This window comes from Hippoglossus hippoglossus, chromosome 18, assembly GCF_009819705.1.
Source record: "Hippoglossus hippoglossus isolate fHipHip1 chromosome 18, fHipHip1.pri, whole genome shotgun sequence".
NCBI classification, from domain to species: domain Eukaryota; kingdom Metazoa; phylum Chordata; class Actinopteri; order Pleuronectiformes; family Pleuronectidae; genus Hippoglossus; species Hippoglossus hippoglossus.
Genome location: NC_047168.1, coordinates 5,186,178 through 5,202,789, shown reverse-complemented (window position 1 = coordinate 5,202,789; position 16,612 = coordinate 5,186,178). Strand labels below are relative to the sequence as shown.

Genomic DNA, 16,612 nt, shown 5'->3' with positions numbered 1-16,612 from the left:
TTTCTGGGAAACCATGTGACCGTGTCAAACTCAAAGTGAAAGTGTCTTGCTGAGGAGCATAAAAGGAGTGTTCTGCAGCGCATTATTACATTGGCTCCTGTGGTGGAGAGAGGTGTTTTGTCTATGGTATCAGCAGAAATACTTCACCTGCAAAACCTGAGTAACTGCGAAAGAAAATCCTGGACAAAAGAATGCAGTCGTGCCATGGGTAAATTTCCTTCAAAGGTAGGTTGCTTATGACAGAGTTTGGTCGTTATATTGTTTAGTCAGTGATTTTGTCTAACATGTGCCTGATGGGAGGACCTGCATAACTACACCAATAACATAGCTTTGTTAGGAATTTATGAAAATTACTTATGTTTTTTTTCTTTTCGCGAGAATCATTGATGTGATGAGAGGGGTACAAAGACATTTTAAAGACTGGTTGATGTAAATTATTACACCCCCCCCCCTTCCTCCAGTCATGCTTGGGCCTCCTCCACTTCCTGTGGGCTGGGCTTAAAAGGCCACTTCCTGCAAGCTTCAAGCATTTTGCCCGGGGAGCTCACTGCAAACAAGTGTCATTGCAAATTAAAGAGAAACATAGAATAATTAAAGAAAAAGACAGAATATTGACCAACTTGTGTGCACCCAACTCAGAAAATTAACTGTCCGTTAAATAAAGAGGCTATGAACAAATAACTATGTGTAATGTTTTTACTGAAATGAAATGTAACAAAACTATACTAACACTGAGCTGATGGTGTAACCGTCACAGGAATGAAGCCTCACAGAATTGTCTTCTATTTTACAGTGAGAAGCACAAGTGAGAGGATTGAGAGTACAGCCACAATGGAGGTAAACAGCTAATCTAGTTATTTTGTGTTGATAAAAATAAATTATATGGAAACACTTCACTATAAACTAATGTGTATGGGATAATAAGTTGATTCGTCACGTTTGCAAATGTGTTTTTTTCATTTATCAAGGGAATGGGCGATGGAGATCCACCTGGTCATCATAACCTTGGCGCCAATAGAAACCGCCACGAAGGTCAGTCTCATGCACTCTATTGTTCAGATTGAAAGGCACCATTTACTGTGCAGTTTGTAAGTAGTTTAAAGCAGTTATTAATATTTCCATCGTTAAAACTGTTTTTAACAGAGCAGAGCATTACTGTGAACACAACAGGCAGCCATGAAATTCTTGAAAACTATATGACTACTACTAAAACTACAGGGTTTATAGTTATGGGTTGCTGCACAGACAGTGACAAGTAGCACATACAAGGCAGGGCTGTTTAAATACCCTCACTTGCAAAGGTCATGGTAGTCCAGTGATTCTCAAACTGTGTGGCGCAGAGGCATAACAGGTGGGGCGCGCGACCGGGAGGGGAAATGTGAGGCGGAACTAATGTTTTGACGTCCGCATCTCTTTAACGGTGGAACAGTAAACAAATCGTTCTTTCGCCGTAGCCAGGGGTCGCAACCCGCGGCTCTGCAGCGGCTCTGCAGCGGCTCCTGTACAGTGTTGTGCATGTCGCGCATATTTTTCGCGAACAGTGAACTCACGTTCACGTTAATTTGTTAAATCATCATCGTATCAGGCCAGCGTGAAATACCAGGAGCGGGCGAATGTGTGTGTGTGTGTGTGTGTGTGTGTGCCCCCAGACAGCGCACACACACAGGCCCCGGGGCTCCGCCCCCCCCCGCCCCCACTCATTCGCTCAGAGAGACACACACAGTGAGATCAGAGCTCGTTCACGTGAAGCAGCCGGTCAGTGACAAACAAGACACAGTGTTCAAAAACCAAGTTGAGAAGAAAGTACGATGAAGCCGATCTTGCTCTTGGGTTCACAGTGAATGAAGGAGGACATGAGGAGAGACCAGTGTGTCTTTTAGGTCTGAAAACTCTGGCAGTTGACAGAATGAGACCCAACAAATTAAGAAGACACTTGGAAACATTACACCCCAGTCACATGCATGTGTTCTTTTTGGTTGAGCTTTATCATGGTTGTAACAAAGTGATTATAATTTAATTTATTTTTTCTCTATTTTTGAAAAAGTACAGACTGATGGAGGAATGTAGTGATAAATGTCACCAAAAGTACTTCAATTAAGTTGAATTTAAGCAAAGTTATTGCACTATTCTTTGAAAAAAGTGGCAAATGTCACAAAAAGTTGTTTGAAAAAGGTTTTTTATTTGCACATAAGAAATTCCTGAAAGTAATGTGAATTTAATGTTCATGTGTATTTTATTTTATGTTAAACTTGGCCCATTTTGTCATAATTTTGTTGGGGCAGGGGAGCGGGTGGGGCATGAAAAATATTCTAGCTCCAAAGTGGGGCATAACAGAAAAGGTTTGAGAACCACTGTGGTAGTCTAACAACTAGTGGACAAACAGGGAACATGCTCTCCATTAGCATTTACAGTAAATGCCAAACCTGGCTATCTCTGAAGTTACGTTCCCATCAGTTACTCATTAAAGTTGGACCTCAGTCCACAGACAGTCCTTCTCTAAGAAGAACCTGTGTTTACGGCTAAATGCTGATGCAGCAGTGCTTGCTCAGGTTTTCTACTGAGGACATGATAGAAGATCACTATATTGAAGCGGGTGGAGGGATGACTGCACTTGATGCTTTTAATGCAGTCCACTCGAAATATTAACCTAGATGCACAGGTCTCTAGCTGTTCAGTCTATTTACAGCTTTGGCCTCAGTTTTCTGAAGTGCATTTGACTGAGCCAAGACATCCGGTAGTGTAGCTCCAATAGTAGGCAGTTGTCCTTACATTTCACAAAATATAAACTCGTCATTAGATTGCCCAATATTGCACTGACTGATAGTCATGCTTTTCAGTGGTTTTAAGAGGCGCATCTACCTCAAAACCTTCTGCTGGCAACCTTAGCCACCTCATCATTGTTATAGCCACAGCCATAATACCCCAGATTTCTTCTCTGACATCATTTTTATTAGTTTATTGTGCGTTTGCAAAGTTGTTAAAATCAACTATCAATGTATGATCTTGCAAACCTGCCAAATTAGCTTGAACAACTTGAAATAGTTTCCTCCATTTCCAGTCCAGTATGTTCCTAGTGTCCATTACATTACATTACATATCATTTAGCTCAGTGATTCTCAACTGGTGGGTCGCGGACCCGTTTTCAGTGTGAATAGGATCAGTTTTGTTGGTTGTCATAGATTCAGTGAGTGAGTATTCTCAGCTAAAGCTACATAATTTGAGTCTTTTTGAAACTACTTCTCAATAGTTGGACTTTTATTTCATGTTTGTGCATGAAAGCACTGTTGAGTCTGTTAAAAAAGGCTGAAGTTACTGAATTGTTATGTATGTTGTATTACCTTGTGTCCTTAAGAAGCAATTTTGGGGTTTTAATCAAAATGCAGCTAATTGAGTGTAATAGGGAATATTTCCCTCTCTAGCATCGCCACCTGCTGGTCGTTTTGGTTTATCATTAAACTTGTTTTTTTGTGTTGGCATACTGTGATATTCTGTACTATCTCAGGTTCAAACTGCACCATCTTTCCATTAAATAAATTTGAGAAATTGAGAATTTTCCTCGATTTGGGTCGCGGCTTGTCATTAAGGGGTGATGGTGGGTCCCGAAGCCAGACCAGTTGAGAACCACTGATTTAGCTGATGCTTTCATCCAAAGCGACTAACAATAAGTGCATTATGAAAAAGGCTGCCATTACACTTATGAGTTGCACAAGAGAATTTCTAATATAGGGAGATGGTCCGCTCTCACAACTTCCTGGTTGTGGTGGGGGGCACTTGCAAGGTCGCACAGAATGTGTAGCCCCAAAATGTAACCTTCATGGAGTAAAAAAATAAAATAATTAACAATTCTGTCAATTTGCTTGATGTAACCTTTCTGCAAGTGTTAGTGACATCATGTAGCACGAGCGTCGCCATTTTGGTTTCACCAGAGCCTGCGTTTTTGTGGAACATAATTATTTACACCAGAGTTAGAAGCTTCTACTTTAGATGTACATTTAGCTGTCAAACACGATGATCCTCCCTTTCCTCCTTTACATGGCCATTTGACTTCATTTGCAATGAGTCACAAATCCTTGATCGACCAATCAGAATGTGAATGAAGAATGTTTGCATGAAATGGGCAAAATCCCAGTAGGAAAAAGGAAAGGATTTTAGAATTTGTTTCATTTCAATTTCAAGTCGTGTGTGGACCTTTTTGTCTCGAGGAAGGTGTAGATAATTCTTTTAGCTGTTAAACGTTATTCACTCCAACTGCCTCACAACTGCCCTCAAGGTCAATTGCAGCCAATCGAGTCTACAGATATGTGTTTGGTATTGATCTACTTGTTCAACTCTTGGCAAGAAAGACATAAAAACTCTATTAACTATTGTGTTAATATTGAGGTGCTGTGCAGTTGTGCCACATTATATTACGACAGTATCACTATTAAGATAACATTAAATACACTTTAACAAGGTTATCCAGTTCAGTTGAATTGTTCAACTTCACCTTTTTAAGATTTGTTCACCATAAGTCCAAGTGAATTGTGCCAGATGTAATGAAATTCCCTACATATTACCCATACCTATATATGACATTCACAAGAATGTGAAGTCACACATTGACATATTAAGCTAAAAAATGGGACTGACGGATTCAAAACATAACCCCTCTGTAGCTATATACATTAATATAACAATCTCTATTGTAATAATATATCATTTATAGATATCTGATTATTGACTTAAAAGGTACACTAGTAAAGGGGTGGAAAAATGTTTTCAGATCAAGAGTGGTTTCAGTTTTCTGTCCTTCCAAAGACATATATACATACTAACTTATTTAACACATATCATCCATACCTCCCTAATGCAAAGGGGAATGATCTGAATACCACTGGCCATTGTAATGATGGGTTTAATAATCATTGTTTTCATGCCCACAGAGACACAACAACAGACCTTGTTGGAGGATCTGGGCTTGAAGCAGCGCTACACAGAGAAGCTAACACTGAGCGAAATACTGCAGATTGACCTGAAGGCCATCACTGATGAACCTGCCAAGTGCAACTCAGATCTTCCATGGTATTTCTTGAAGAAACTAATGATGGTAAATGTGACAGCGAGAGAAATAAAATCAGAATGTGAATCATCCAATGACGGAGCAACAGAAACGATTGAATTTGACTTCAGTAATCAGAGCGACATTACAGACTCAGGTGACAAGGTAAACCCCCTTGACGTAATCACTGCTCTCTTCCTGTGTTCTGATGGGTTTGTGCAACAGGAAATGGCCCTCAAAATGTCCATGTGTCAGTTTTCTGTGCCTCTCCTGCTTCCAGATTGTGACACAGATCAGTGCAAACTCATGCTTTGGGCCATGAGAGACATTGTTAAAACGTACAGACCTCAGTCACTTGTACAATCCAAGGGTTTTACTGAAGAAAGAATTGTTCTTTCTGAAATCCCACTGATATCTTTTGTGAGACTGGGGGAATGTTCCATGTCCAAGTCAGAGATTCTCAATAAGCTTTTGAGCAATGACTTTTTTGTTCACAAGAATATGGAGTGTGGTGACACTCCAAGAAGAATATCAAATGGACTGACTGAAATAACTTGGTACCTTCCTTCTGGCAAAGAAAACATTGATATTTTCAGTGAGCCATTAGCTGTAGCTAACCTTCGTGGGGACATTGCTTCATTTGAAACTCAGTTTTCTTTCTTGTGTCAGACATCTGCAGCAGTGTTTGTGTTCTTTGACAATTTGGACCGTGAGTGCAAGCTGCTAACCAACCTCCACCACAAGGCACAGATGTTTTTGGTCGGTAACCAAGAAAGCAAATGCTTTAGTATGGATGCTCTAAAAACAGTAGCAACAAAGCTGGGCTTAACAAAAAACATCATTACAAAGACAAAGCAGAAAAATGATGCAGACTTTGTCAAAGGTTTGTGGAAAAAAGTCAACGATGTTATTCAGAACACAAAGGAGAAGATGTGCATTGAGAAGATGGCTGACATTGCCCATGAATTGGGAATCTTGGTTGATGAAGACTGTCCAGAGTGTCAGACTGCCAAGGAAAATGCAGATGCCATAACATCAAAAATTCAAAACATCCCTGACTACAAAGTCACTCAGCTTCCCTTGCATGGCGAAATATGGAAGGAATTAACAATTTTAGAGAAGGAAGAATTTCGTCTTAAAAATCTTGGATCTGAAGACATAGAAATATACAAAGCAGGGCTTCAGGAAAAGAAAGAAAAACTTCGGAAGAAACAGAGCTCTGTAAACATATCAGATGCCATGACGTGCTTCATCAGTGCAATATCAAGCCCAGGCATAGAGAGACGTTATTTCCTGAAATGGATGCGAATGAACCTTGATAACCTGTCTCGAGAAAAACTGTCTGGCCTCAGGAAGGAGTACAAAGAAAAATGCAAAGATGCTGAGAACAAAGAGGCCCTCAAAGTCATTGATAAAGAGCTTTCCAACAGCTCACTGGGAATTGAACACTTCTTCCGTGAAATGGGTCAGATCTATGAAGCTTCAGTTTCCCTTCCAGAACAAGATCTGTCACGTAAACAACTACAGCATCTGCCAGAATTCTGTGCAGGATTGTTGCTTGATGGATTTCCCCTGGAGCTTGTAGATGGAGATGCATCCAACATACCTCTCACATGGGTGAGTGATGTTCTCTCTCAGCTCAATGAACTGGTGTCTCCAAAGAACAAGATACTGGTCGTCACGGTTCTTGGAGTTCAGAGCACAGGAAAGTCCACTCTTCTTAACACCATGTTTGGAGTGCAGTTTGCAGTCAGCAGTGGCCGATGCACTCGAGGTGCTTTTATGTTGCTCATCAGAATCAATGAAGATGTCAAAAAAGACCTTGACTGTGACTTCATGGTCATCATTGACACTGAGGGCTTAAAGTCAGCAGAGCTTGCACAACTGGATGATAGCCATGAGCACGACAATGAGCTCGCAACACTTGTTGTGGGGCTGAGTGACATCACCATTATCAATATTGCAATGGAGAATTCCACACAAATGAAGGACATCCTACAAATAGTTGTGCATGCGTTTCTCAGGATGAAAGAGGTGGGCAAAAAGCCTAAATGTCAGTTTGTTCACCAGAATGTGTCAGATGTTTCAGCCAATGAGAACACCCAAAGAGAGAGGAAACTGCTCTTGGATCAGTTAAACGAGATGACACAGACGGCAGCCAAAATGGAGAAAAAAGAAAAGAACAAGTGCTTCACTGATGTCATGGAGTACAACCCAGAAACTGGGAACTGGTACATTCCTGGACTCTGGAATGGAAACCCACCAATGGCACCAGTCAATGCAGGGTACAGTGAAGCTGTATATCAGTTCAAGAAAAACATCACCCAAATACTAGGAAACTGTGAGTCCTCTGCTAATGACATCTTGAAGTTTAAAGTGTGGATGTCAAGCCTGTGGAGAGCAGTGAAGCATGAAAACTTCATCTTCAGCTTCAGAAACAGTCTAGTGGCTGATGCATACATGAGGCTATGCACAGAATTCAACAAGTGGGAATGGGACTTCAAAGAATCCATATACAAGTGGATAACATATGCTGAAACAACCATCTCAAATTTTGGAACACCTGCTTCCAAATCTAAAATAGTTGACATGAGAGAACTCATCTTGAGTTTGAAAAGTGAAGTCTCCACAGAGCTGATGGAATTGGAGAAAGCGCATCTTGAAAAACTGAAAAACTATTTTGAGCAAAAAGACGGCCATGTCCATCTCGTAGAAAGATACAAAGAGGACTTTGCAAACAGTGCAAGGAGTCTTCGACGAGACATGGAGAACTCTGTGTATAGTCAACTCACAGCAGCGGCTGAAATCAAAGAGGGACAGATAGAAGTTGAAAAAATCAAGGAAAACCACACAAATGAAATTGAAAGAGCAGTGTGTGCACTGATCGATGAATGTCGAAAGAAAAACATGAAGATGAGAGATGAAGAACTGAACCAAGAATTTGATAAGATGTGGAAAGAAACAGTAAAGAAACTGTCTTTTTCCAAACAAGAGCCAAAAAATGTCTTCATCAGTGTCTCCCACTACTTAAGAATAAATCTCTCACCCAAAGGGAGTCATGCATGTGAATTGCTGAATCAAAGACGCCTGCAAGATTGTGGCAAAACGCCTTTCAAATACAAAGCCACAGGAATGCTTGAAAAAGCTAAAAAGGGGGCGAGCAATTGGCTACCCATTCAAGATCCCACAATCAGGGTACAGAAGATAGCTGACAAAATCATAGCTGAATGCATTCAGTGTGTGAAGAAAAAAGGGAAAACAGATGCACCTGAAGCAGATGCAAAAAAAACTAAAAACTACTCTGATGCTTACATCCAGGAGATCCTTCGCATAATTGATGAGAGGCTGCAACAGGATGAGGATGTAACCATAGAAATTGAGTTTGAAGTTTCTCTAAAACAGCACATCTGTTGCATTGCAGCCAGACACTTTCAGAAAATGCACGAAGATTTCCTAAAGGAGAATGACCCTTACTTATGTCTGAACAAAGAAGAAGAATTAAAAAAGCTTCGTGATAGTTTTAAAGATTTGTTCAATCAACAAGACCAGAGCCAGAAGAAAGCAGAAGAATTCACCCAAAAATGTTTGAAGCCTGCAGTTGAAGACTTTGTCTACAGTAAACTGGGTCTTGATATCATTCATGAAATGAGGAAACAATCACAGTTCATCACAAGAGTCTGCTCCCAGTATGAAATGTTACTGGATTTGCTCTCAAAGCATAAGGTTACGGAGTACGTAAGGTACATTCGCTCAAATGAGGTATATGTAAAGGAGTGGATACTTGACCAAACAGTGAAACACTTATCAAAAGATTCTAAGATGTTTGAGCTAGTGGATCCGCATCTTGACTCAAGTATCAGAAGCATAAAGGCTGCAATCCACAAGGCCACAAAGAAAACAAGTGCTGACTTGAAAACATTCATTAACAACTTCTGTCAGGAACTTGGTGATTCATTGGTCATTTCCCAGGATGCACTTGGTGATTTCATGATCCTGAACAAAGCAAACCAGGAACAGTTTGCTCACTGGTTCACACAGTTTGTGAATAAAATGGAACAAGATCTAAAGCAAGAGTTTAAAAGAAGAGACATCAAGATGATACTGAACCGTGATGATGTCAAGTCCCAGAATGAGCTTTTCACCCAAGTGATTGGATGTGGTAAACGGTGTCCCTTCTGTGCAGTGGCCTGTGTGCGTGGAGGTGGTAAACATTCTGTGCATGAGGCTTCACTGCATAGGCCAAACGGTCTGGATGCACGTGAGTGGTTCCATAGTAAAAAACTAGCCACTGACATATGCTCTTCATTTGTGGCAAGTGACAACCTTTTTACCTGTGGTGCTGTTAAAGGTGGAAGGGTCCCTTACAAAAATTACAAAGACATCTTCCCAGATTGGAACATTCCTCCAGATGGAAGCTATGAGGCATCAGACTACTGGAAATATGTAATGGCAACGTTCAATGAGGAGTTTGCAAAAGAATATGGTGTAAAGCCTGCTGATATTCCTACAACCTGGAAAAATATCTCACGTCTGCAGGCAGAACAGAGTCTCAAAGTGTCATCTAACATCAACTGAGAGACAACAAGCTGTCTGATTAGAGAAGTGCACATCCTCCTCATTACACTGATTCATTATCCTGTCATGGATAATTTGATTCATTTGTGTTCACCTTTATCTGAGAATGTTTTTATGTTTTTAACAAAGTAATCTGCTTTAACTCTGTGTTGATGAGCTCACTGAAATACAGTCTGATAGTCTGTGTACATTCTAGGAGCACATGTTAAGAAACATACCAAATGGATTTTAGGATTTTGTTTGACATAACATCATTATCTTGCCTCGAAAAACATCCACAGAAATTGTTGTTTTTTCTTTTATCAAATTTAATGTGAGATGCTATTTTTTTGTTTCTATGACAATCCTGATGTCAAATATTTACATATATTGTCTCTTATTAAAACATGACCATGTCTGTATGTGGTATCATCCTTATCAAACAGGATTTAAAAAATCAGAATTTAAAAATCTGTTCCTGTTCCTGTGATGTATCTAATGTGAAATATTTACATTTCCAATGTAGGAAAATATTAAGTGTATATGTCAATATGTTGTTGAGTTTTTTTTCTCTTTTAAATTGAGCACAATCTTTTTATTTTCTCCCTCAGAATGAAGGGTTTCTTTGTTTTGAGTTTTATCTTGTGGTAACTATTTACACTTTGAAAGGAATTAAAAGATCATTCACTCCATTTGTGGTGTTGTCAACATGTACGGATGAATTACTCAATTAAACAGATTCCATAAAGAAACAATGGCAGTGCTCAGCATGTATTCTTCAATGTTCCCCAAAGCACAATCACAGCATACAGACCACAACATGAATACTATCACCTTTAACTTTTCTTTTTTTAAATTACTTTTTCATATCTACAGTCATAGGATTTGTGTAGGTTTGCTGCTGTGCTAAATCGGCATTTACTGTCATGGGTTTTTATTCACAGTCATGGGAACGTGACATCCAGGTGAACCTTCTAAATTTACTAACCAGTCTGATACATTCAGTCGCTTTTTTCTCACAGGAGTAGAAAGTAAGCTTTAGTTACAATTTTCAAGTTTCAGCAAATCAGTTCTGATTTTGCTGGTAGGTCTACAGGGTGGCTCTTTTTAAAATCTCATCACATGAATCAGACTTATTTGAGATTGTGTAATACATGAAGAAATATCTCAGAAATGAGAGCCCTTCTCTCTCTCTCTCTCTCTCTGCCCTTCAACATCCTTTTCTTACACCACACACCCTCAACACTGACTTTAATGACTGCTACAGCTCTTTGAGTTTTTCATTTGCTTTGTGTTGACAGTGTGCTTTAAAGGAGGTTATTGTTTCTCACCCACCCAACAGCAAGGTGTGTCATAAGCTTGGCAGGAAAAGGCCAGTTACAAAAGATGAATATTTAATGTGTTACATTAAGTCAGGAAACCATCAAGCCAAATCATTTTCACAACTATATATTAGAGTCTGCATAGTTCAAATGCAACAACCTATAAACACTCCATTAAATACAGTTATTGAATCTGGTAATCTTATTGTATTGTGGAGTGATAAAATCGATGTACTTTTGTATGAAAACAAGCAGCTAGTTTGAACCGGTAAATGAGCTGAGCAACATAATCTTTTATCTACTTCAGGATTTCTGCAGTTTACTACAAGATCAATTTAAAGTAGCAGTGTGTAAGATGTCTAAGGATTTCTAATGCTCTCTTTGCACAAAACGGGATATAATCCTCATATCTAAGTTATATTAACTCTGTAGTGAGCCTAAAATAAAAACCGTAACGGAAAATACTTTAATAATAATAAGTAATAAACAATAAATGTAGCACTGAAAAACCAAAGGAACGGCCCAGGCTTCATCTGAGAAGTGAAAGTGAAAGTTAAAGTGAGGCGTGGTGAAACAGGAAATGAGGATAAACAACTTGTTGTCTCCACGATGGAAAACTACTGAGAGACAAAGAGTTTCTGACGCTGAAGTGTCCAGTTTTCTGTTGAACAGGTAATTTACCACATCAATATAAATTCAATCTGTTGTTTGATAGATTAGTTTTATTACTATGCACCAGAAATACAATGTTAGTTAACTTCCCACCACCCCAGGATGTGAAATTATATATTACAGGAGGAGACAACTGTGTCATGTATCACTTTTTTTCTTAAGGTTCTTTTACAGCTTTCTGACCCTGATACATCAACTCCAATGAAAGAAAAACCCTTTTCAGATCCAGCTTTGTTTAGCAATGGAGTTTCCACTGGAATTAATATTGCAATGTTTATTCTCTGATGTTTTATTATCAACAAAAAGTTTCTTTCTTCCATTCTTTGTTATTTTCTCTCCTTTCTGACTGCCATTTCACCATATCTATTAAAAAAAGTTTGAAATGCTTTAGTATTATATTTTTGTTGTTTCCACAGCTTGCATTTGAAATAAATCACTCACATCCACAGTCCATGTTCAAAGTTGCTAACATGTATATCAGATATTGAATGGTTGAAAACCGGAATTTCAGCTTCACAAGTCTTTACAAATATATATATTTTTTTTAAATATGCATTTTTATAAATATAGTCTTTTTGTAACTCTTGTGGAATACAAACACTGTAAGTCATTCTCATTTAAGCATTACTTTTGCCAAACTGGATATGAATGTCAAATATTATATTAATAAGTATTGTAACTGTTTTCAACAGGACAAATATTCATCCTTGAAAAGCAAAGCTGAATCATGGTGCCTTTCACGCAGACCAACCTGTGTAAAAAATCTGTTTATGTATATAATATAAATACAAAATAAATACAGCAAATCTGTTTAATGTCCCTTTTATTATTGCACTTTTCATTACAGTGTAAACCCAATTGAACAAATATTTATAGTGGAAAATATGAATATATTCATAAGAAAATTCACAATTTCAAAGCAAATGTGTGAAAATAGTAATAGAAATACAAATAAATAAAAAAGATACAACAGAAGTAATAATAATAATGCAAATTACATCCTTCTGCACCTAGTATATGCAGCTGTGTGAATACCTGTGGTACTATATGAAGCTTCCAGAGCGGTCTAAAACCCAAACATCCTCCTGGTACTGCCTCTGAATATGTAAAACACTTCTAGGCAGTACTGGGAGAAGTACAGTGGTAGACTCACACAGTTTTCAGGATCCTGACCACAGCATTTCCTCTGGCTGTCTGAAAGGTGTGTCCCTACAGTTCATAGGAACACCATGGTACTCCAGCAGAAGGTGGGTCACCATGTCTGCAGCTGTCAGCCCCTGTGCTGCTCCACACTCATCTCTTCAGGAAGTGTCTGAAAACAAACAAAGGAGAAACTCAGAGAAGGCTTTATTATTAGATCTATATTATGTTGGTTATATGATAATGTCAGTTATTAGGGGTCATAAGCTGGAATGTTTTTTATCCCACATGTGTAAAACAATGACAAGATATTCCTGTAACATACAGTATTCATATAATTATTGTTCAGTGGTTTCTGAGACAGCTAATGTTACATTAACATTACTCAGTGAGATGTCAACACAGAGCTGTGGTATAAAAACACTTTGTTGTATTGTTCTTGTTGACATCAACGAGACCACGTAGTAATATAATAAAAACACAAACCTGTGTAGCTTCAGTCAGGTCCCAGTGGCTCCTCCTCCTCCTCCTCCTCCTCCTCCTCCTCCAGAATCTCCCCCTTCTCCTCTCCTTACCTCAGTGCAGCTCTCAGCTGTTCGTGTGTAAACGGAGAAAACACGTGTCTTCTGCTAACGCCGTTTCCCTGTTATCAGGCTGAACGAGTCTGCCTGTTACGGTTAAATGATCATAAACACTGGTCTCATGCATCCCCAAAGCATATCCATAAAAATATTAAATCACATTTGCATCACTATGTGCACATATTCTATCACAGATAGAATACACAGATTACACAGATTTATTCAACATTTTGCCATGAACCAGATATATTCACTGACAAAATTCCTGAACTGTGTTAACGATAGATCCCTTTCACCTAAATCTTACACACTGAACCTTTAAGTTTAAGAAGCTTTTTATTAATAACTTGTGCAAGGCTGCCAAAATACTATACTACCTAATCTGTAATGTTGAAACTAAAGTTGGTTTACCTGGTTTCATCTGCTGGATAAACTCTTGCATGCCTGTGAGTTTACAACAAATGCAGCACACAATTAATCTAAAATATTATCAAAGCCAAAGTGATGAGAATAATCAGAAGCACGATGGCCCCATAAATCACAAGTTTCACACTTGCATCGACCTGAAACACTGTCGTTGCTTGTGCCACATCAAATACTTAAGAGTAACTCCAACTTTACAACAATATTTAAACAGACGCATCCGAATATCTCTCCATTGCATAGATATGAATTCTCCTGACAGGTAAAACCACAAAGCCAAACAACGCCGAAATGTAACTGCTCAGTTTCAACTCTTCCATTCACAAAACTTCTGACCAACAAGTGATGAGGGAAAGGTCAGCATATTCCAGAACCAGTAAGATCCTCCGCGAAATACAATTGCTAATTACATCAATACAGTGGATTGTTCTCAGAGATAAAGATCATGAATAACTGACGTCCTGATGTCATGGAATAAGACACTGCGCCGTTAAAATCCACCAGGTTTCCCATTTGGTCTGTCACATTTCCTCTCACGGGACTAGATAAGGGTTTCTCCTGCAGACAGTGGAAGCAGAGTACAGAGAGTGCACGGCTGCGGAGCTGTCCCATTCTTACCCTGATGTCTGTTTATTCGACTTCGCTTGTTGCCTCCGAGATATTTTAAGTTCCATTGTGGTGCTTCAGCCTCTTTGTGGAAATTCCTCACGGGTTTGTTTTCATGGCTATTAATTTTAATGGCTGAATGAAAAACTACTCATTCTTCAGTCAGGCTGAAGCTACTACTTGTCGGTCTGATGAGACACATATTTACAAACAGGATTTCTATCAAGTCAGCTCACAGACACTTAACAGTGCTGCGCTAACTAAATAAAAACCACGACTGCGGCAGCTTGAATTAGTGTTTATAGTATTATATAGAAAAATGTAATCATGGTTGTGAAAATTGGTTTGTTTTGTTTATTTCTCTTGGGGCGAAATAAAGCTTTCTCAAAATATGCATCTTCAGCTCAGTCAACGAGGAGCAGCACTAGCGCACTCTGCTGGCATACACATGGAAGTGTTTCACTACATGTAGACACAGTTACATTTAGTTTACAGAAACAAATTTGGGTTGAATCTTTTAGCTGACAACCAGAAAAGGAACACATCCTTTGCCAAATCTTGCCTTTTCATTTCTCCTGCCAGCATATGCTGTTAGCAGTGGTGTATGGCTGCGGTGAATCACTGCTGTAAACGGCCTCCAAGGCTTCAGAGTAGTCAAAAAATAAATCCTCACATGAAGGGACTTTAAATGTGCTTAGAAGGAGGCTCCATGCATAAATCTGTAGAGCCAATGCTGTAGCAGGCTATTCATGCCTTTGAGCTATGCATTTATTCACTGAAGGATTAGAAACAAGAAAAACAATACGTGATAAATGCTTTATTGGTCAACTCCCCAGCTCTCAGCAGTCCCTGTACCCACCTAATAGTCAAGTCGTGAAAATGCTCTTCAGTGACTGACTGACAGATGACCCGTCCAATGGGAGGGTGGCAGGGTGTGAAGAGGCCCGACTGTTGTGTCCGCCTCATGCGTCGTTTCTGACACACACACAGACACACACACACACACACACACACACACACACACACACACACACACACACACACACACACACACACACACACACACACACACACACACACACACACACACACACACACACACACACACACACACACACGTTTAGTGACCATGCATAGGCTTCACATCCATAAACGTTGCTATGGCTGTCATCTGCATTCAGCACAACTGGTAAAAATGACGTCAAAAACGTGTAAAGTTCATGGGAAAACCTTTATGGGGTGGAGTCGTGAGGACAGTGTAGCCAATGTTCCCCACTCCAGTCTGTCTCAAGCAGTCGTCAGAGTCACAGCATTCGCACAGAGCCTGGTCCCCCTCTGTGGCACGCCACCTGAGTGACAGAGGGACATCCGGATAATACCTAGATGCATTTATATCAGTGGATCTTAAGATAAGACTAGTGCTGCACAATTTGGTGTACAAAGACTTATTGCGATTATTGTGGACGATATTGCAATTGCAATATAATACATTTTTTGCAGGAGTGCTTGGTTATCAAAGAAAATGCACAGTTGCTGATTATGTTTAATGCATATTTCTTGAACATCCATCATAACATGTATGAGGTCAAAGTATTTTTGCCAAGTAACAAAACGGAATGAACAGAAAAACCATGATGACAGTTCTTTACTGGTCTGGAGAGAGTGCACACCGCAATGAGTCCAATATAAGACAGGCTTTGTACAGACAATTGCAAGTTCACTCAACAATGGAGCGTACAAGTGTTGCATTATGGGTTGCAAGGCCGGTGAGTATTTTCAAGTCTGTCTATAGTGACTGTTTCAGAGATAGTTAATTTCGGCTGCAGGAGTCTCTGCTTGCTGCTGTCACATGTTCAGCTGCTACAGAGGAAATAAACCCATTAAGAGGGAAAACTAATTTTTAGCGCAGAAATAAACCAGAAAGAGAAAATCGATCACACAGCCACTGATTCTGTCACAGACGATGAGCTCAGCAGGACTGGAGAGTGACGATTGTTTATATCTGCACAGAATTAAACATTAAATCGCAGCTTTGTGTGCTTATATAACTGCACGGGCTATTGATGAACATTAGATTAATCGTGCAGCACTAGTTCAGACCAAAGCATGACGAACTGATTCAACACTGAACGTCACTAGATGCAGCCTAACCTGAATGTGGGCCTGTGGAAGAAGCAGGCTTTGTTCAGGTGGCTCTGGGAGTTTGGTTTCGGAGTGGCCCTCAGGTGGCAGCTGATGAACATCTTGAAGAACAAAGCCAAATGAATAAAAGTACA

At 39.5% G+C, this 16,612-nt stretch overlaps 1 protein-coding gene and 2 long non-coding RNA genes across 4 annotated transcripts; 2 read left to right on the top strand and 1 right to left on the bottom strand.

Annotated features, from left to right (window-relative positions):
- Positions 1-109: 109 nt before the first annotated feature.
- Positions 110-10,347, top strand: LOC117779334 (up-regulator of cell proliferation-like). Of its 2 annotated transcripts, none has more exons than XM_034615427.1 (4): positions 110-225; positions 794-837; positions 969-1,032; positions 4,923-10,347. In XM_034615427.1, exons 2-4 carry the CDS (start codon positions 832-834, stop codon positions 9,611-9,613), a joined length of 4,761 nt encoding a protein of 1,586 aa, XP_034471318.1. In that variant the 5' UTR covers positions 110-225; positions 794-831; the 3' UTR covers positions 9,614-10,347. The 2 variants fall into 2 exon arrangements, with proteins under 2 accessions (XP_034471318.1, XP_034471319.1); XM_034615428.1 differs by having other exon boundaries at positions 115-225; positions 969-1,021; positions 4,918-10,347.
- Positions 1,338-11,251, bottom strand: LOC117779355. The gene is made up of 3 exons (XR_004616991.1): positions 11,241-11,251; positions 3,868-3,871; positions 1,338-1,545 (listed from the first exon to the last, which is right to left on the bottom strand). It is a non-coding gene; the product is annotated as an uncharacterized LOC117779355 (long non-coding RNA).
- Positions 11,225-11,885, top strand: LOC117779353. The gene is made up of 2 exons (XR_004616989.1): positions 11,225-11,662; positions 11,713-11,885. It is a non-coding gene; the product is annotated as an uncharacterized LOC117779353 (long non-coding RNA).
- The last annotated feature ends 4,727 nt before the right edge of the window (positions 11,886-16,612 follow it).

Coding starts and splice junctions, on each gene's coding strand:
- LOC117779334 (XM_034615427.1), top strand. Junction 1,033..4,922: donor CAATAGAAACCGCCACGAAG/GTCAGTCTCATG, acceptor TCATGCCCACAG/AGACACAACAACAGACCTTG.